At 37.2% G+C, this 22,918-nt stretch overlaps 1 protein-coding gene across 1 annotated transcript in view; it reads right to left on the bottom strand.

Moving 5' to 3' along the window:
- The window catches only part of LOC127626438 (cadherin-18-like), a 139,809-nt gene that overhangs the window by 9,322 nt on the left and 107,569 nt on the right, over nucleotides 1-22,918 (bottom strand). The window contains exons 9-11 of the mRNA XM_052102208.1: nucleotides 20,657-20,778; nucleotides 17,817-17,934; nucleotides 1,367-1,618 (exon numbers count right to left, since the gene is read on the bottom strand). Coding sequence (XP_051958168.1) covers nucleotides 1,367-1,618; nucleotides 17,817-17,934; nucleotides 20,657-20,778 — 492 coding nt within the window. The remainder of the gene's footprint in view (nucleotides 1-1,366; nucleotides 1,619-17,816; nucleotides 17,935-20,656; nucleotides 20,779-22,918) is intronic.

Genomic DNA, 22,918 nt, shown 5'->3' with positions numbered 1-22,918 from the left:
AGAGCCAACAAACCAAGCAACAAAGGAAACGCAATGCAAGGAAACGCAATGACACGAAAGTACATCTCCAGACTTTTGCTCAAAGTGCTGGTGTATTAGTTAAATTCTTTGGGTAATATGATTGCTAATCGATTTAGACTCAAAGAAGGATAAATGGTTTTTAAGGCATTGTCAACAGACTCCATACATTTCATTTTCACTGTATTGATCATTTACTTCACATTCTGTCACTACTCACCAACCTGTTTCATGTTGTGTGTGTTAATTTAGATTTATGTTTAGAATAGCAATACAGTTTGTTTGTATTCAAAGATAATATGGTATATTTTGATAAATAATCTCATCCCTCTCTTTAAAAGATTTTGCTTCAAAGCTGTGCTTTAAATATGTGTAATATTATTTTCTATAAGCCGTAAGAATAATATTACTCCAATAAGTGAATTAATCATAATTACCTTATTAAAGCTAATTCCTTACAGTATAAATTGTGAGCAGATACAACAAGATGTTGTATTACAAATTGAATGGTGGAGAATTTTATTCAGACAAATAATCAATATAGTTAGTTGTCATTTATATAATTTATAATGCTTGTCAAACATGACAAATTCCATTATAAATTTCCTTACATAATAATGTAGAATAAGGACAGTTTACTTTAATTCCTAGCTCACACATACTGCTCCTACACATGATGGTGGAGCTATGCGTGCACTTTAATCAGTACCGTTTACATTTGCATCAACCAAATTCCCTACATAGCTGTAATATACCCATGTGAACCTATATCGAATTGAATTGAAATCCAAATTGAACTGAATCGAGAGCATGGAATGGAATCTAATAAGTAAATCTGAGTCAATACCCTAACAATACAATAGCCCTAAAAAGCACACATATCTTCTAGTCTGGTTAGCATAGGAAATCCACTAAAATAATGGAAACATTTGCTCGAAATGTTGCGTTTGTGCTGAGATTCAATTTGAGCTGCATCTAGGAGACATTTTTTTTTGCTCTTTCTTTGTCTTTTCTGACTTTGTTGCTCTTTAAAATCATGCAGTAACACAATAAAATAGTGACAGAAGTATGTCATCGTGAAATCAGAGACCCCTCCACACAAGTGTTCGAACACAAGTGGTTACAAAAGACGCATTTAAGTGAGCAGGTGTAAACAGCGATGTGTCTCGCCTGACCATTTGTGATCAGATCACCCGAGACACATCTTTAAAACCAGGTGTGAATGGGATTCATAGAGCTCATATTTCTTTAAAACAGTTTGATTAAAAAAAGACAATGGGGGCACTGACTAAAGATTAAATGCTATAGATATGCAAATATTGAGGCATCAATTACAAGTTGAACTCACCTAGTAAGATAAGCACACAGAGCAGAATGGCTATTAGAGCGCCTGTGCTAAGTCCTGCAGACGAGAGAAATGCATCGTTCTGGCAGATCTTGAGTCTGGTGCCTTTCTGACAGGAACACACTCTGAGTGTGAGGGTCCCAGTGCTGCTCAGAACAGGTTCCCCATCATCCCACACCACTACCGGCAGCTCGTAGAGGTCCTGGGTCAGTCTATGGAATCGCCGCCGTCTGGCGATGATACTAGCAGTGCTGTCTGAGGACAAAGAGAGAGATGTCACTATTTTTTTTATATTTCGACTGGTTGATCAAGAAGCACAAAAATAACACACTTCAGCTATAATATCAGGTATAAACTGGGCCAAAAAGAAGAGAAAGCAGTCAAATATGATACTATGAGAGGGATAGATCAAAGAAAAATAATAAAGGTGGATAGCATGTAAAATAAGAAGTGAAATTTAAGCAAAGTGAACAAAAATTACAAGGAAAATCTGTTGTGAAAAGCAGGAAAAATGAGAGAGAGGGATAACAGACGAAGATAAAGACACAGACAAAGTGAGAATGAGTAAAAACAGGGAGGGAAAGAGATTGAGAGGAGATCATTATATTAAATTAGTCTGGTTTGAGCACAGGCCACTTTTATCACGGCTGCCTGCCCGTGTGTGCCATTTCAAAGCATTTAGGAGCTCCATTCCCAAAGATTGGCTTTTAATAGGAGAATTACAAGACAGCACTCACATTCTCAGACTCCAAAACCGACAAGTTTGGTCTAATACTACCAGCCCGAAGCGCCGCGAGCAGAGCTCTTAACCCAAGAATCAACCTAATGAGTCTCCATATCGCTCATTCTCTCTTAACATTATCACATCCTCCAGCAAAGTTTCTGAGTGATTCACAAATTCTACAGTAAGTGAGGGATGCAGAATGGAGGAGGAGTTGGGGAAATCGTATGCGATAGAATGAGAGATAAATGCGTCAAACAGAACACAACATTTAAAACATTTAAATTATGATGTGTTGCCAATATATTTATTTTCCTCTCTCTCAAAAACACACTTTTTCCCCACACTTAATGGCGTTAAACACAATGAAGGGCATTAGACAAAATCATGCCACCATTACATGTTGTTCTTAATATTCTCGCAACATGTAAAGTGTGTATGCATATGAAATTATACATGGATAAAGCACATTTAAGGATGCACACAAATGGTCACGACAGAAGCTGGGGATGTGTCTCACTGTTATGACCAGCATTTTCCCGCATTGAAACATTAAATATCTGCACAGACACCAAGCCGTCACTCTTGGCACCCAACTGTGGCCCATAAATAATCACAGAGTCTCACAAAAGAGAAAACCAAAACATTCCTAAAATGTAATACACTGCACTGAAAAAGAGAGACAGAGAAGGAGAGATTTGAAAGATAAGCTTTTCTTCTGTACGAATCTCGCCAGCCTGTTCATGGCAGGCATTACATGACACAAGGAATCAAGGGCTCGGTTTCAAATGGAACCCTAAGCCCACAATGCTGCATAGACTGTCGGGTAGTAGTCTGCTGTGGAGACTGCATCAGTAGGGCTTGGCAAAAGGGCTCATCGAAGATGCATAGGAGCCACAAATACTACGCCCCACTGTTGCTAGGATTTCACGAACACTTGAATATGGTGGTCATCACAAGTCCACAAGACTGTAGGTACACATCGAGTGCACCATTTGGGACAGGGATATGTTCAAAGGGTGAGAACTGAATAGGAACTTGGGGCAAAAATGCAAATGAAACACACACACACACACACACGCACACAAATGCCCTCGAATTTCAAATGTGATGGCAAAAAGGCCACTGTAAAAATTCCTCTGTTTTTAATTTGTAACTGATACATTATTAATATTAAATTCTAGGCCTAGTTACACCTTCTATTGGATTAAATATTGTTGATGTTGACTTGAAGGTAATAGTGGTTCTAATTTGGTGTATCTAATCTATTACATTTTACATATATATAGAGAGAGAGAGAGAGAGAGAGAGAGAGAGAGAGAGAGAGAGTTGTCCCTAAGCCACTCTTGCGTTGTCTTGGCTGAGTGCTTAGGGTCATTGTCCTGTTAGAAGGTGAATCTTCAGCCTAGTGTGAGGTCCTGAGTGGTTTTCCAGATTTTCATTAAGAATATCTCTGTGTTTTGCCGTGTTCAGCTTTCCTTTAACCCTGACCAGTCCCCCAGTCCCTGCTGCTGAAAAACACCACAATGATGCTTCCTCCACCACGCTTCACCGTTGGGATGGTATTGCGCAGGTGATGAGCAGTCCCTGGTTTCCTCCAGACATGACACTTTGAATTGAAGCCAAACAGTTCAATCTTCATTTCATCAGATCAGAGAATCTTGTTTCTCACAGTCCTTTAGGTGTTTTTTTGATGTGTCTTGCACTGAGGAGAGGCTTCTTGCCACTCTGCCATAAAGCCCAGTTCGGTGGAGTGTTTGCAGTGATGGTTGTCCCTCTGCAAGTTTCTCCCAACTCCACACATGATCTCTGGAACTAAAACAGAGTGACCAAGGCCCTTCTCCCTGATTGCTCAGTTTGGCCTGCGGCCAGCTTTAGTAAGAGACTTTGTTGCTCCAAACTTCTTCCATTTATTTATGCATTTTATGCAGTCTACATTTTTTTGTAGCCTTCCCCAGATCTGTGCCTCAACACAATCCTGTTTTTGAGCTGTGCAGGCAGTTCCGTTGACCTCATGGCTTGGTTTTTGCATTTTCAGCTGTGAGATCTTAAATAAAAAGGTATGTGCCTTTCCAAATAATGTCAAATCAATTTAATGTTGCACAAGTTGACTCCAGTCAAAGTGTAGAAACATCTCAAATATAATCCAGAGAAATGGGATGCACCTGAGCTAAATTTCAAGTGTCCTAGCAAAGGGTCTGAATACTTATATCAATGAGATATTTCATTTTTTTTTTACACATCAATTTTCGATTTTAATACATTTGCAAAGTTATCAAAATCTGGATTTTAGATTGATGTGAAAAAAAAAAAGAATTAGCATAAGGATAACATAAAATGTGAAAAAAAATGAAGGGCTTTTTGAATGCACTGCTAACTCACCGATTTGCATTGTAACAACTTCTCTGAATTGTGGAACTTAGGAATTCGTCAATACAACAGTATTTAATAAAAATAAAAAAATAAGTTGAAATCATATTATATGTACTCACACTGATCAGCCACAATATTAAAACCATTGACAGGTGAAGTGAATAACATTTATTATCTTGTTACAATGGCACCTGTCAAGGGGTGGGATATACTAGGCAGCAAGTGACTTTGACATGCATCAGAGCATCTTAAAAATGGCAGGTCTTGTTGGGGTGTTCCCGGGATGCAGTATTGAGTACCTACGAAAAGTGGTTCAAGGAAGGACAACCGGTAAACCGGTTATTGAAGGCTAGCCCATCTGGTCCAATCCCACAGAAGAGCTACTGTAGCACAAATACCTGAAAAAATGCTGGCCATGACAGAAAGGTGTCAGAACACACAGTGCATCACATCTTGTTGCGTATGGGGCTTCGTACGCACTCTGACTAATTAAAATTCTCAAATATCATCAGTCTGACAGCAATGGCTTTCAACTTGTCTGATGAGGGGCTTTTCTGGAAAGGTCTTTCTGTATGCACACATGCTGAAAGATGCCTTCACAAATCTGTTCATCTATTAAAGTAACTGGGTCATTTAGAGATCTGAGCACCCGTTTAATTGCCTGTGAAAAATAAAATGTCATCATGATGATTTGGCACCAGCAGAAGGATCAAGGAAGCCTAATATTGAGTAATTGTGAAGTTAGGGCATGTACATTCTATTGAAGAAAGCTCAGTTTTGAATAAATAAATGAAGAAGATTATCTCTATGAAATTATTCTTCAAGCCTGGGAGACTTAATTTAGCTTTAACATTTTTGTTTGGACAAAAACTAGCTCGATTTGAGCAGCATCCTATAATGCTAAGATTTAGTCTTGACCAATCAAAGGGGTGGGTTTATCTGAAATTATACCACAGTAGTTGACTTGCGCTGCAGGTCTATTATTGTTGCATAATCTGTTTCAGATTACATGAGAACATGTATGTTGATTGAAGCGTTTGGCCATTGAATTGCTAGAATTTTAATGCACGGCCCGCCATTGGTTTCAAAGTTATCTCGAAGAGCTTAGATATTCATCTTTCAAAAGTTAGACAAACTGTCTATGAATGGAGATGATTTAGTAATGTGGCTACTCTCTGTAGAAGTGGCCATCCAGCCAAGATGACTCAAAGGGCACACTGCAGAATGCTCAATGAGGTAAAAAAGAACCCTAAAGTTACAGCTAAAGACTTGAAGGAATCATTGGAACTGGTTAACATCTCTGTTTATGAGTCTACTATAAAGAAACGATTTAACAGGCATGATGTCCATGGCAGTACACCACGAAGGAAGATGCTGCTGTCCAACAAAAACCTTGCTGCGCACCTGAAGTTTGCTAAAGACCACCATAATGTTCAACAACTCTACTGGGAAAACGTTTGGACTGTTCATGGACTGAATCTAAGGTTTAATTGTTTGGGAAGAACACGCAGCACAACGTATAGCTTAAAAAAGGCACTGGATCCCAACATGAAAACATCATCTCAACAGTGAAGTATGGTGGAAAGAGCATCATGATTTGGGGCTGCTTTGCTGCTTCTGGGTCTAGACCGCTTGCCATCATCAAGAGATAATTTATCAAGATACCCAACAGAATAATGTCAGGGTGGGTGTGTGCCAGCTGAAGCTCAGTAGAAGCTGGGTGATGTAGCAGGACAATGACCCTAAAAATCAAGGTAAATCCACTAAAGAATGACTTTAAAAAAAGAAAATCCACCTTTTGGAGTGTCCCAGTCTGAGTCCAGACCTTAACCCAAAAGAGATGCCGTGGAATGACCTCAAGAGAGCCGTTTACACCATACATCCTAAGAATATGGCTGAACAGAAGCATTTCTGTAAGAAAGAATGGTCAAAAATTCCTTCTGAACAGGTCAAATCCGCCGCTACAGGAAATGTTTGGTTGAGGTTATTGCTGGCAAAAGGAGGATCGACCAGTTATTAAATCCAAGAGTTCACTGTTTGTGTGTTGTTCACTTAAGCACATTGTGTTTTGTCTATTCTTGTGATTTTGATGAAGATGGGATCCTATTTTATGACCAATTAATGCAGAAAACCAGCTAATTTCAAAAGGTTTCACATACTTTTTCTTGCCACTGTATATTGACTTTACTTTGCTTTCTCATCAATATTCTCATCAACCTGTCTTTGACTCACTGTAAGTGGACAGTTTAAATAAATGTCTGCTATAGTGCCCCTTGTGGCTAAAGGTGAGAATGCAACATGTACTGCGGTTGGACACATTTTGGAATGCAACAATATACAAAATCCAACTTGCGTGGCTGGAAGTGCATTAACTAAACAAACTGTGGTTGGTCGCTTTCCATGTCAGTCATATGCTCTCTTCCTGTCTAAATGGGCAGTTCTTGACCAGAATAATCTGCAATGTGGACCAGACTTTGTACTGACAGTCAAAAGTCTAGCCATGCAAGACTATTCTAAGAATGACTAAGCAGTACATTTGTTGTTCTAGTTGAGCGTTTCAATTTTTGTCAAATTATCTTTTGAGACAAACACTTAAAAGACTCCAGATGATCTGAAGTACATAGCAAAAAAGCGGCACATCAAAGAATCAAAGGTTTCACTGTAACAAGAAAAATATTACAGGGCTTGAAAAATGCATTACTAGCCATCTTTCAATTCTACATTTAAAAGCCTTTTGGACACACAACAAACTGCTGAGAGCGACCATTTCTGTCAGTGGCGAAGAACATTTCTCTAATAGCATCTAAGGCCTGGGGAGAACAGAAAATAAATGCGTAACTACATTTAAAAAAAGCCCTACGGAGAGATGAGAGGGTCTCTAAGACAGAATCAACAGCCTAATTAAGCTTTAAAACACTGGCGATTGCAGGTATTGTGGAGCCTTAAAAGAGAAAAACGTACATTTGTAACAAAGACCTATTTATTTATCTGTCAATGTAAGGTAGTTTTCTTCCCTTGAAATCATGATCCAAGGTCTTTATTGTTATTGTAAGGTACAACAAGATTATTTCCACGAGAATTATCAAGGGAAGTCAGATTTTTATAAGAGTAATTGCATAAAAGTGGGGCATGTTTCTTGCACAAATTCAACTTCTGGTACTATACAGGAACACAGTCTCCAGAAACCTTATTTATATGTTAAAGGAGCGGTGTGTAATTTCTTCTGTTAAAATATTTTTTGCTATTCCAGCTTAAAGATGCTGTAAGCAATTTTTTTTCATGTAAAGTTAAGCAAACATTTTTACTACTCCCTGAAAGATATCACACATGTATCTGTGACAGCTCTAGACTCTGTAAACAGCAAACAAAAATGTGTCTAATCCAACGGCTCAGCTTGACAGCTTGTGGAACTTCTAGAATGGCTAAAATCGCTTTCAGCACCTTTAATATGCAGAGACAACTTTAAGTAGGCCATTCGTGAGTTGATGTCCCTGAAAAGTGAAAACACTGATGCTAAGAGGCACTTTTTACACATCCTAAAGGGGTGTTACCTGAACAATGGAAGACCAGGGTGAACCTTGAAAACAGGCTTGGAAACAATCATTATATTTGTAATGCTGTTTGGTGCCACTAAGGGTGTAGAAATGACACATTTTACCTTTACAGGAATGCTCTGGGTTCAATAGAAGTTAAGCTCAATCGACAGCATTTGTGAAACTGATTACCACAAAAATCAATTTTGACTTATAGATATACAGTACAATGGAAGTCAATGGGCAAATCCGTAAATGTTAAAATACTCGTATACAATATACATGTACAATATGTTTGATAACTTGATTTTAGTGAGAGTAAAAAGTTATATCCAATTTTAAAACGTTGCTGCCTTGATGACCTAATACTTTAAACCCTAAAACGAACATAAAAATTAAGATTTAAACAACTTTACAGCTCAAATAATACACAAATTGTAATAGGATTAATGTAAGTGGTTTATTAAATTATAAGTGTCACATTTCAGCATTTAAACCCTCCAAAAATTGGCCCCCAGTCACTTCCATTGTAAGTGCCTAACTATAAAAATATCAAAATTATGCTACAAATGCTGCCGTTTGGCCTTAACTTGTATTGAACCCAAAATATTCCTTTTGAAATGTTTATATTTTTCTATTACGCACTTAGAAACATTGAGCAACAATATTTTTTTTTTCTTAAAGGAATATTCCTGGTTCAGTACAAGTTAAGCTCAGTTGGCAGCAGGGCTGGACTGGGAAGAGAAATCGGCCTGGGATTTTACATGTCAATTGATCCAAATAGTTTATCTAGTTGAAACAGTTGTTTGCTGTCCTTTTCTGCACATCCCGGCACCTTTTTGTGGTCCATTCTGCATCGGTGGCTCATTTTAACTTATTGCGGCTGACCCACTTGCTCGCTCGGTTCTCCCAGTTGCCAGTCCACCCCGATCGGCCCCAAAGTGTGTCGGCCCACTGGAAAAATGCCCGGTATGCCAGATTTCCAGTCCAGCCCTGGTTGGCAATATATGTGGCATAATGTTAATTACCACAAAAATAATTGTAACTCGTCCCTCCTTCGGTTAAAAAAACAAGCAAAAATCAAGGTTAGAGTGGGTCACTTACAATGGAAGAGAATGGGGCCAATTTTTTGAGGGTTTAAAGACAGAAATATGAAGCTTCTAATTTTATAAAAGCACTTACATTAATACTTCTGTTTGAATTGTCATTTTTACAGTCATTTTAGAGTTTTAGGGTTTGTTGTCATGGCAACAAAGTTGTACAATTGGATATATCTTTACACAGAATAGGTCAGTAAGCAATGTTATCACACTAAAATCATGTTAACACACATATTGTTTATGTCCTTTTGAAATAGTATTTTAACGTTTACAGATTGGCCCCATTCACTTCCATAGTAAGTGCTTCACAAGAACTCAGATTTGTGCTTTTTTTTTTTAAGAAAACGAGGGTCAAAATAAATGATTGTGGTAATCAGTATTATGTCACAAATGCTTGAACCCGGAATAATCCATTAAGACGAATTCTGTCAATCTGGCCCCAAAGTCATAAAGTGGAATCAGAATTCCTTACGATTCACATCTGGATTGAGTGTTTAGGTAAAAACAGAATGATTATTATTTTTATATTTTTTATTACTATTAATGTATGTATCAATCCACGAAGACTGTCTGCACAGTATATAAGCAAAGCTCCTCCATTCTGAGTCCCATTGGCAGGTGTTGAACAAAACACTCTATCAATAGGAAGAAGTGTTAGAGGAAATCAGTGTGGGCAGGCCTAAAGTTCACAGTGTTTGCCTGAGGGTAATCTAGAGCTAAGGCAAACAATATATGTGTGAGTGAGAGAGAAAGAGAGAGAGACAGAGATGCCTGTAGCTCTTTTCTTTGAGTAATCCAGACCACCGTAATTTATTTCCATGCTGCTAAATATCACACATTTAGACAAAACACTGTATACTAATTGTGCTTCTGGACTGAATGCATGTGATTAAAGCAATAGCAACATTACACAATTTAAATCACACCAGGCCCGATTCTAACTTGGGTTGGGCACATAAAATCACAACCGGTGTATGCATAACTCACCAGGACAACTGTCTGACCTGTCCCAATTGTTTATCACAATCATGGATAACATTATAACTCAATATGATATCTTCAGACTGTATTCATTACCATCATAATCATCCTCCTGTGAGGAAGTGTCTTTATCATGTTTATAATCATAATAATCATCATTATCAACGGAAAATGACTCATTTGTCCTGATTCCACTAAGTTCATAGTCTGTCTGGTTCCCTGTCCAGACACCCACACACTGACTGGCAACAAATATAAGAAATGCCACTCTGACACACACTGCATATTAAAACAAGCCAGTGCAAAAAAAAAAAAAAAACACATGTCGCTATAAAGGCCTTCAGAAAAAGAATGAGAGTCTTTCAGAGACTGATGGGAATATAGGAGAGAGAGTGAAGAAGAGAAGAACACAAGAAACAACTAACAATAGGCTGAAAGAGAATTGGTGTACTTGCAAAAGAGTGAGAAATGGTGGGTGGAAAAAAGGTGTATAAAGTTATTTCACAAGCCATTTTGGGAAGACATACGCCTTTTCCAGAAGTTTTGTGAGAGGAAAGGGCTGAAATTTTAGTCATTATTAACTGAAAATCTTCTCCTCTGCTGCTTTTAGTCTCGTTCACTTATAAGCAAGAACCAATGATATTAAAAGATATCCAATAAAAAGATGCCAATTCAGGTGCGACATTTCTATGCACTATTATTTGATTTGACCATGATCGCAAATTAGATTTGAGAGCTTCAGCGGACTTACATTTTATTTTGTTTTTTCACTTACACAAAGCTATCCCATGACTTCAGAAGACTTCAGAAAAGCTCTTTAACCATCAGTGACCCAAGTGTAACGGGAGCCAGCTGGTAGATAGCTGTGCAGTGTGTAAACCTCACTCTCCTGACCTCAAGAGGTGCACTAGCGACTGGCGCTAGAGGTTGTAGCCTTTAGCCTCCTTGTTAAAGCACCCGCCTCCCATGCCGGAGACGTGGGTTCGAGTCCAGTTCGTAGTGGTGCAAGCAGGTCCGGTTACAATGGTGCCGTGACCCGGATGGTAGTGAGGTTTAGGGGGGTTAGTGTAACGGGAGCCAGCTGGTAGATAGCTGTGCAGTGTGTTAACCTCGCTCTCCTGACCTCAAGAGGTGCACTAGTGACTGACGCTAGAGGTGGTAGCCTTTAGCCTCCTTGTTAGAGCACCTGCCTCCCATGCCGGAGATGTGGGTCTGAGTCACGTTCGTAGCGGTGCGAGCAGGACCGGTTACAATGGTGCCATGACCCGGATGGGAGTGAGGTTTATGGGGGTTAGTGTAACGGGAGCCAGCTGGTAGATAGCTGTGCAGTGTGTTAACCTCAAGAGGTGCACTAGCGACTGGCGCTAGAGGTTGTAGCCTTTAGCCTCCTTGTTAGGGCACCTGCCTCCCATGCCGGAGATGTGGGTTCGAGTCCCATTTGTAGCGGTGCGAACAGGACCGTTTACAATGGTGCCGTGACCCGGATGGGAGTAGGTTTAGGTGGGTTAGTGTAACAGGAGCCAGCTGGTAGATAGCTGTGCAGTGTGTAAACCTCCATCTCCTGACCTCAAGAGGTGCACTAGCGACTGACACTAGAGGTTGTAGCCTTTAGCCTCCTTGTTAGAGCACCTGCCTCCCATGCCAGAGATGTGGGTTCGAGTCCCGTTCGTAGCGGTGCGAGTAGGACCGGTTACAGTGGTGCCGTGACCCGGATGGGAGTAGGTTTATGGGGGTCACTTTGACTTTAAAGACGTCCAGTGGAATTGGCCAACCACTGCAATCTCAAAACTGTAAATTAAATTAGAGCAGCTGGTAGATAGCTGTGCAGTGTGTAAACCTCCATCTCCTGACCTCAAGAGGTGCACTAGCGACTGACGCTAGAGGTTGTAGCCTTTAGCCTCCTTGTTAGAGCACCTGCCTCCCATGTCGGAGACGTGGGTTTGAAAGTATATTTTGTTTTGAGGTGAATTTTGTGTGACTCTTAAAAACCAAGGGCAGTCTATTGTAAAATCTTGATTTTTAAGCACATTTTTCTTTGATGTGATCATTGTGTGATTTAAGTAAGCAACAATATTAAATAATACAGTGTTATGTTTTTATGAAAAATAGGTACTGTATAATTGCTGTAATTATGCTATCCTTTTTGGAGCTGGAGAGTTGCGTTAATTTTATGAAAACATAAATAAATAAAATAATAATACTAATAATAATAATATTATAAAAGTATAATAAAGATATTTCAACATTTTATTTTTTGTTCCATAAAAAAAAACAAAAAAAAGAGATAAGCACATGGGTTTGGAACAACATGAGGTTGTGAAAATGTAACTATTTCTGGGTGTGTGAATTAATGGATTTGTGAGTATGTGTGGAAATTATTAGCACAGTGATGCATCTGAGATTGCGTGTGTGCATGTCTTTAGCATGCCTCCTTGTCGCCTTTGGCATCATTGTAAGCTCACTCATGAATATTACTTCTGCAATTACCCTCGGCTCCACTACATAGTCTAATCGACATTGCTATTCAAACAGAGGAGCTGCGTTTATAAAGTACTACGTAAACAGACATGAATTAAGTCATTTATCCTTCCTTTCACTGTGCTCCAAATACATTTAAATGTTTCACTGTGCTCTAATTTAATTTACAGTTTTTAGATTGCAGTAGTTGGCCAATTCCACTGGACGTCTTTAAAGTCAAAGGGGGAAAATATAAGTAAACATTATGAGCATAAATGTTTACTTTTCACTGCCAAGCAGTCATTTAGATAAAGACCCATTTGCTCTGAGCACTTGTAAAGATGGAAAAGTGGTACAATTGCTAAATTTGAAGCACTTTACAGTACGTCTTTACAGACAAGAAGGCTTCACTGACACATATAGTACAATGGGTCTTGTTTACTAAGCACCCATAGGAAAGATTTTTCCCTTCTAGACGGCAATGGAAATAAACGGAGAACTAATTGAGACTTTTACGCAAGTATCCTGCTTCTTAGATGTATTCTTGAGATATAAGCCCCAAATAGTCTCACACGTCTCCTCAAGAGTTTTCTAGAGATTTCAAAATGAACTCAAACATTTCATCCAAGACAAAGTTGATACATAAATAAACAAAAAGCTAATTCTAAAGCATTAACATTTCCGGTAACACTATTTATGAAGCCCATGTATATAATGCATTGTAAAGGCAATATACAGTACATGCATTACAATGTGCATTCATAATATCTCATAATACACCTTATAATATGTTATAACAACATTTATAATACATTATTAGACTTCCCCTATTTATAGTTATACTTAAGAGTTTACTGCATTATAATACAAGCAAAATCAAATCTTAACACAGCAGAGGCTAATAAAGTTAATGGTATAAGGGCTGTATAGTGTAAACAGTCAAACGGCTTTATGATGTTATCATATTATGAGTAGTCTTTGCCAGCTTTAAGTAAAGTTACAAAAGCAAAATCTTATAAACAGCCATAACATAAACTTGTAACATACAATACATTACAAGTCAAACTTGTACATTGGAAGTTATTTCTATGTATCCAAATAAGATGCACAAACATTAAAGGGGACCTATTATGCAAAATTCACCTTCACATGGTGTTTGTACATAAATGTGAGTCGGCAGTGTGTGCACAACCACCCTACAATGTTAAAAGTCCACCCACTCCTCTTTCTTATATTTCTATTAATCAAAAACTGTGTCAAAATGAATGGTTTTCGTTTCTGCTCTAAAGTGACGTCACGTTAGAGCAGGCCTAGCCCAAGACTGGTGACAGACTCCACCCTATTATCATAGATCCTCCCCTTAGTGATCTACACACAGTCCGTGTGTTCATCATTTTATTCCGAGCTGGAGCAAATACAGTGAGAAGATGTCTCAGCTTTGTAAAGCATCATAAATGTTCTGTTGTTGAATGTAAAAGTGAACATAAGAGTCTTCATGTACTAAATCAGCTCATTTGCATTTAAAGAGACACACACAACAGCGTGTTTTTTGATTCCACTCAAAAAGAGGCATTTACAACATGGTATAATAAATTATACGGGCAGTATTTTGAGCTGAAACTTCACAGACACATTATGGGGACACCTGAGATTTATATTACATCTGGTAAAAAGGGGCATAATAGGTCTCCTTTAAGTTCCAGTCCAGTCCAGTATAGAATCCGTTTATTTTTTATTTTTTATATATTTTTTTGTGTTTACACCCAAGAAGATGGGCTACATGTGTGATCAATATACATATGTGTTTCTCATTTTTATGCATAAATTATGATGCACTAATAAGTGCACATTTATTAGTATCAAACCATGCTCCTAATCTATTATAATCCAGATTTATCAGCTTTAAAAGAGGGTAAGAACAACTTTATGTGCATATATTTGCAATGCAAGAACACTTATATGAAACACAATTATTAGTGAATAAGAACCAGTATCTCTTCAGAAACTGTGACAAAGCACACGCTGACATCAACAACTAATATTTCTTAGAGGCTGTTTTTGTGTCCATCCATGCAGTTTTTCAATTGTTTTCCTATGTAAACATGCACTTGAGGGACATCTTTATGGTGGTGGATGTTGCAAGGTGTTTCGCTGTTTTTCAGCATCTCATGCAGGAGCACCATGTTTTTTAGATGCCGTGTCAAATTAACCCTCTTATTGCATTCGGGACATTTCTGACTCAAGAGTGGTAGATAATAATTTTTAAATACCATATAGTTTTCAGTACAGGAACCAAACATTGGGACTTTGTCAATACTATCAAAATACACCTACTAATTTATTTTCAGATTTGTTAATTAAATTGTTTAAGAGATATAACCATGTTACATTTGTTTGCGTTCACGGGTCATTTATGACCATGAAAATAGACATGACAGATGTAACAAACATAACAAATTAACTAAATCAAAGGTACAACAGCCTAAAAGACCAAATGCCACAAGATGTTATTCACAAACACATTAGTCTAAATATGGGTTAAAAGAGGAAATTGTCCACATTTTACTCTGCAGTCATCTGATGCCGAGCCAGCTTACAGCATACTTATGCATCAACATGTCAGCTGTTCATGCAAGTAAATAGAATCGATTTTGCTTAAAAACATAGTAAAGAAGTTTTAATGTTGTAAACTTTAGTTGTACAGTTGTGTTGATGATGTTTAGTTGAAATAGAATATGTTTGTTTCAGAACCTTTGACCACCAAGTTGTATTGAGCAGTTATGAGTAATAGGAAATTCACTCAAATTACTAGTAATTCTCATATTAGATGTTAATATAAATTGCATATTAGGTTAAATTCATATAAAATTTCACAGACATGTTGATACAAATATGTCTTCACATGTATCACACTGGTTTTACTGTAGTTAATGTATATTATGAAATGTCAAATAAGTTCTACATTTTATTACAAATGTTATATTAACTAATAACTTTTATATTTGTCAGTTAACATACCAAAACTGTCCAATCTTTTTACATGTATGAACAATTAAGAACTTGTTAATGACTTAATGAAATATAATTTAATATGTATACCATCGGGTTATTAATCATTTATAATCTTGAATTCCACTGGGTGAAAATTGACCGGCGAATGCAAAAGGTGTATGCAGATTCTGAACGATTAAAAAATGAACAACAGGTTTGTGAACTGTATTCTGTTCTATTCATTTTGCACCATTTTGCTTTTTTAGTGCAAGGCCACATTTGGGCTGAATGGCCTCTTAGACTGGTAAATAGTGGTGTGTCCCACTGGAAAGAGATTACAGAGAGAGAAACAGTGGGAGATAAAGAGAGAGACTTCCAGTGAGTATTTGGGTAAACTCCAGACTGCAGTGGGCTTGATAGAAAAGGAGTGAAACTTGTGATACTCTCTAAGCCCAAATCATTTTCTCTTCAATTATCTCATCGATCGGCCCACTCATGGCCCAGGCACCCTTCCAAAACCAATCTCAACCCCTAAAAACCATACGAGGGGGGTTCTGAGTTCCAATACCCTACTGGAGTACAGAGCTGGACATGAGAACACCACATCTAGGATTAGGGCTCCCTGCTGAAAAAAATACAAATAGGTTTTAGTTGGTTAAAATGGTCTCAGAGCTAAAAACCATCTGATCACCAGTTTGAGAAGGCTCGGAGGTCAGCATAAACCAACTAAGACCAGCCAAGATCTAGCTTGACCATATTAAAAGTGCCCAAAACCCCTCAAAAACCAGGCAACTGACCAGCCAGACCATCCATGGAGACTAGCTAAAACCAGACAAATAGTAAAAAAAAAAATATATATATATATATATATATATATATATATATATATATATATATATATATATATATATATATATATATTTCCTTTTTTTGTGTGTGGCTATATTGGCCAGGCCTACCAGGAATGAGAACAGTCTCCATGGTAACCTTCAGCCGGCAGGCATCTGTGTGAGTATTGCATTAAGGCCGTTGGTTCAGGAGTTTAGGGAGCTGGTAATTCGTTTGACAGCAACAGGGACTGAACTACTGTGTGCGGTTAGACCAATAATCCCTCAAATGGAATACGAGCTCTTTCTGACAGTGAGGAACAGTGAAGGGGGGAAACAACCAGGCTGACTTGAGCTGCATTTTGGAAGTGCTTTAAAGTATGGTGGCTCCAACAATTGCTTTAAAGTTCATACGAGGTACCAATGATACAAAGGAAGTGCTAAAACGATTAAAAGTACCAGGGTTCAGTCATAAAATCCAAACATAATTGACACTTCGAGAAGAAACTCTACCGAACAACCAATATTTTCTTCCCATAGGATGAGGTGCCAAAGTAACAGCACGTCAAGTTACAATGATGAATACGAACCCATCAACATGCAACAGCATTTTACATCCTTAATCTGACATCTCATTCTAATCCATTTAGTTATACTTTCTGTTATATTTTTATCACTCAAGCACATTTTACAGAAAACTTCACAGTTCATAAAACATCTATAATTAATTTGACGAGACATTCTGTTGATGTCTGTAAGATGGGAAAAACAAAACAAAAAAACCCCCAGAAAAAACAATATTCTTCACATCATTGCACCCTCTTATAAATGGCAAAAACACACTGACAGCAAGACCACACAGGTTCTGTAATCAATCTAAGGTGTTATGGTGATATTGATTATTGGAATGCCAATACAGCTCATTCATTTAACTTCTCAGTCGCACTATTAATCATGCATAACAGATTTTACCACCGCCTGCATGTAAACTGTCATCAGTAGTCTCACTTAAACATGCAGCCTACATTTAATTATCTTAAATGTTGCTCAACATCAATTTGGGAATGTTATTATTATTATTATAATTTTGTTTTTTTGCTAATATGTTAGCTCAAAGCTGAAGTGTGCAACTTTTTTCTATGTTAAACAAAAAGTTTCCACAAATAAAGAAAATTCTGTCATTCTTCAGCAATTATTCACCCTCATGTTGTTCCAAACCTGTATGTTTTCTTTCTTTCATGGAACACGAAAGGAGATGTTATGCAAAATGTTAGCCTCAAACACTATTAATAGCTTCTTTACTATACATTGAATGAGAATGGTGACTGAGGCTAACTGCCTAACATCTCATTTTGTGTTCTACTTTCTTTTTCAGGCCTAGAAAACACATATTTCCTGATACTTGCCCGAGGAATCCGTGACACATGCATTTACACATAAAAATATATACACCATGAAAACATTGCATACCTTCATTGTCTTTAATTGTAAAGTTGGGGTTAACAGGAATTTCTCCTGGAAAAGAGAAGGAAAATCCCTTTCCGTTGGCAAAATCATCTTTATCCACAGCAGTGATGGTCTGAATGACCTGCCATCGACAGAAAAGAACAGGGTAAACAAAACATAATTTGTCCATTGTGTGTCAATTGGAAATTCAGCCTATTATTAGTAAAAACGACTTTTGGAAATAGTGCATTAAAAAAAGAAAAAGATTTTAATGCAATAGTATTTATTTTTTGTGGATATAACAAAATGTTTTAAACAATACATGATTTGTTTTCATGTAATTTTACAGAATAAATGGGTACATTTTATTATTGATTTAATTATTTAATGTACATGTAATTACTGGTTAAATAATTATCAGATTGTTGATTTATTAAGAGTATTAGGGGCCTCCATATCCACTCACTGAGAACTTTATTAGGAACACTATGGCCTTAACAAACTGCCAGACATGTTCTTCTGCTGTTGTAGCCAAACCGCTTCAAGGTTCGATGTATTGTGCATTCTGAGATACTTTTCTGCTCACTACAATTGTACAGAGTGGTTATCTGAGTTACATTAGCCTTTCTGTCAGCTCAAACCAGTCTGGACATTCTCCATTGACCTCTCATATCAACAAGGCATTTCCATCCGCAGAACTGCAACTCACTATAGATAGTATTGTGTGTGAAATTTCCAGAGCATCAGCAGTTAAAGACATACTCAAACCAGCCCATCTGGCACCAACAATCACGCCACGATTTAAATCGCTGAGATCAAATTTTTTTCCCCATTCTGATAGTTGATGTGTCGCATTGCACTACTGCCACATGATTGACTTTTTAGATAGTCACATGAATAAGTAAGTGTATAGGTCTTCTAATAAAGTGCTCAGTGAGTGTATATCTGTTCTCTAGCCCTGCTCTGTATTCTATCAGCATTGGCCACAAAACCCAAATTGGTTGACGACAATACTACCGATTAGAGCTGGTCTGGTCTGGTTAGAGAACCAACATAGCCTAGTCTCTTTTGATCAGCAAAGCGTAGCTTTATCAGCTTGGAATTAGTTCTTTTGGACCTCTCTAGTGGAGCTAGTCAACCAATTTAGTCTTGCAGGTTAAGGTAGTTAAGCTGCCTGGCTGGGACACCAGCACATCTGCAACCTGAAAAACACATATTATGCTGGTGACCAACCATGCAGGTCTTCTCAGCAGGGTACAACTCTCACATCTGCTCCCAAATGTGGTTTCAGTACAATGTGGATATTAAGGCTCAGAATAAAGTTTTCCTTTATTCTTTGTTGTTTTTTCCCCTCTCTGTCTGATTGAACTCAATTCTTTTGAAATTTCTGCTGGCATCTCAGCAGTTCAAGTAAGCGGTGTGCTTTCTGTGTTAAACCAGCTGGTTCATGGGCTTGTGTTGTCCTGGCAACCCAATAGGCATTTTGTTTCCTTCAGTGCGGTCCATTATGAGTCCATCATTACTCCCTGCAAAAGGTAAATACCCTCAAGTGTACTGCAATGCTTCTTGCTTGTGGGAAGCCAGAAATGGTAAAAGATCAACTTCACACTGTAATTTGTTTGGGTTAATACTTGTATTATACAACATTGTTGGTTAATATTAGCAGTATACTGTAATTCTTTAATATTTTGAAAATGTTATACTGTTCATGTGCCCTTTATTGTCAGGCTAGTAGATGGTTTACATTCCTTACATTTATTATGCTTATTCTATATGCTTTTATTTTTAGTAGTAATGGTTAATAGTATGCATAGTTCCAGTGTACAAATTGTTAATTTAAATGGTCTTTAATTTATTATTATTTTAGTTTAATCAGGAATAATGGAATTGCTATTTAAAGAAATTCAACATAAACAGAACATTAATAATTTCTCTTTGATTTTGAATAATTATCCATATTTATTCCCTAAGCTGTTGAATGCATTTGTATTCAACTGATTTTTCTAAACAAGATTTCATTTGAATAAAATACCAATATCCACCTTATATTGTTTTCTAAAAACGATATAATAAATTATATATTTTTGTATAATTACTTTTTAATAAATACAACTTATTATAATAATTATTAGAATAAATATCATATCAAAATGTTAATCTATTTATTATATTTAAAATGCATAATAATAATAATAATAATAATAATCATCATCATCATATTTTACTATAATAAAGATTATTTTATTTAGTGTCTTTCTGCTAACTCAAGGTCACTTTACAAATTCCAAAATGTATACAAAAAACACAAGGAGAGACAGATTTATCTCAATTAAAATATGATGGTTCACTACCTTGGTATTTAGTGTGCAATTTGGCCCAGGACTAAGCTAATCCCATATTTGAGAACCTGGCAAAGCACATGCAACATGACAAACAAAATTAACATAAAAGATACATACAAGATATTTTGTTCATTAAGTTTTGGTCCATTAATGGCTAATTTGGTAAAATTGAATGCAGTATTTTATGTTGGGGACAGAGGAAATATTGAAATGAGCTTAACCTCATTCGTCATTCTTTTTTTCATCCCTGTCTTTCTGTGGTCTGCTGGTGAAAAAAACAGCATTTATAAATTAAATGGAAATATTTTGGGTAGATAATAGGAGTGTGCTGTAGTGAGTCAGAGCCGTCACGCTTTGTTGATCAAATTCTCCTTCTCATTGAAAGATGATTAGCATTAGCCGAACCCCCATTCCATTTTTTGTATTTCTGCTGTCTCTAAATATGCACCCCTCCTACTCTCTCTCTCACTCCTCAGCAGTTGATTGCAGGGAATTAAGGTGTCAGGCTGTTGAGGGACTTGCCTGTCCTGGTCTGGTGCTTTCACAGATGATGACTTCCTCATTGCTGTTGATCTTTGGAGGATTGTCGTTCACATCCAGAACCTGCACAGTGACGGGCACATGACTCTGAAGACTGGGGTTGTCTGAAAAATAAAGAATATATTTGAGTGTGACTTAAAAATGTCAAAAAGACAGAATGAATGAATATCTGAACTACAAGAAGTTTTCATGAACATCATACAAGCAGCTTACATATAGAAGACAATGTTATAAGGAAGATACATCAATGATTTCTTCCTTTAAATGAAATTCATCCATCCATCCATTTATCCATTCATTCATCTATCCATATTCCTTCCTTCCTTGCATCCATCCATCCATCCATCCATCCTTCCTTCCTTCTATCCATCCTTCCTTCCTTCCTTCCTTCCATCCGTCCATCCATCCATCCATCCATCCTTCCATCTTTCTTTCCTTCCTTCATTCCTCCATCTTTTCTTCCTTCCTTCCTTACATTCATCCATCTTTTCTTCCATCCATCCATATCTCTTCCTTCTTCTCCCTCCTTCATCCATCCATCCATCCATCCATCCATCCATACATCTTCCTTCCTCTCCTTCCTTCATTATTCTCCTTCCTTTCTTTCATCCATCTTTTCTCCTTCCTTCGTTCCTTCCTTCCATTCATCCATCTTTTCTTCCTTCCTTCCTTCCATTCATCCATATTTTCTTCCATCCATCCATATCTCTTCCTTCTTCTCCCTCCTCCATCCATCCATCCATCCATCCATCCATCCATCCATCCATCCATCCATCCATCCATCCTTTCTTCCTTCCTTCCATCCATCCATCCATCCATCCATCCATCTTCCTTCCTCTCCTTCCTTCATTATTCTCCTTCTTTCCTTTCATCCATCTTTTCTTCCTTCCTTCTATCTTTTCTTCCTACCTTCCTTCCTTCCTTCCTTTCATCCATCAATCCATCCATCTTCCTTCTTCTCTTTCCTTCCTTATAAACATCTCTCCTCAACAAATCTCATAATGATATTGCTGAATATTACATTTCATAAACAAAAACATGCCAATGACCAAATAGTTTCTGATTAACAAACACAGGTTATGCAAATTCCTATAAGTTTGTCTCTAAAAGAAATCTTGGAACCATGATTTATTAGTCAAAAGGTAGATTTGCATAAATCCCATGATCCCTGGATGACAACCCATTAATTTAGTTTACAAATTGGCTAAATTGCCTCTGAATCATTTGAAGCCATACTGATTAAATTCATTACAGTCAAAACACAATGAATGCAAAAAATGCTAAAATTACCAAGGTATAATAATGCTCATAAATAATACTAACAAACAATAAATATTAAGTTTGATTACATGTTTTTGATTAATTTACACACATTTGATTGATTTTGAATGCATTTTGTATATTTAAGACTCACTTAGCATAGTTTTTAATTGACCAATAATGACATTTTAAAATGAAGAATCAGTTTATAGCACCATTTGTTCATGTTTTCGAGGAGTAAAATCTGCTGTTACTAATATAGCATCAGATAGGTATGTAGATAGACAGACAGACAGATATAGGAGCTGCCTAAATATACTTTCTCTATTCCACTGTCACATATTGCCTGGTCTACACCTCCTTTCTTTCCTGTCACTCTTGTTGTTCACTGCTTTTAATATTTATTTCAAACCATATTTGTGTTCTGCCTCTCATTTTCCTTTCAATCTCTCTCTCTCTCTCTCTCTCTCTCTCTCTCTCTCTCTCTCTCATTTTATAGATTATTTACACTTTTCTCCTTCATTGCAGCTCAGTGAAGTATTTCAGAGAGAATATGAGGGAAAATTAAAATTAAAAACCCATTAAAATGTGTGTTTTGTGTACTGTTTGTGATTAGATACCTTCATATGTGTGTTTTAAAACGGTTTCTAGTAGAGGTGCATGTGTTAGCCATGTATCATCTGCTAAACTGTGTTGCAGAATATCTACTCAATATAGGAGGAAAAACTGTGGGCCTTGCTCAAATGAATAACACCTAATTTCTCCCTCTGGGAATTTTCCACACTGTTGGTTATTCAACTTTAATTAAGCATAGCTGAGGTAGAACAATACCACACACATAACTTTGGTTTAAAAAAAAAAAAAAAACCTTCCTTGCTCAAAAATGATTTAAAGCCAAATAGTTTGATGTTTTAAAACCTATTTCAATTGCCTAATGTGCCGTATGTCAGAGTGAAACAATATATTCATCAAGAAATGGAAGCA

Source organism: Xyrauchen texanus, chromosome 33, assembly GCF_025860055.1.
Source record: "Xyrauchen texanus isolate HMW12.3.18 chromosome 33, RBS_HiC_50CHRs, whole genome shotgun sequence".
Lineage (NCBI taxonomy): Eukaryota > Metazoa > Chordata > Actinopteri > Cypriniformes > Catostomidae > Xyrauchen > Xyrauchen texanus.
Note: the sequence above shows the minus strand (reverse complement) of the source record. Positions and strands in the feature narration are given on the sequence as shown.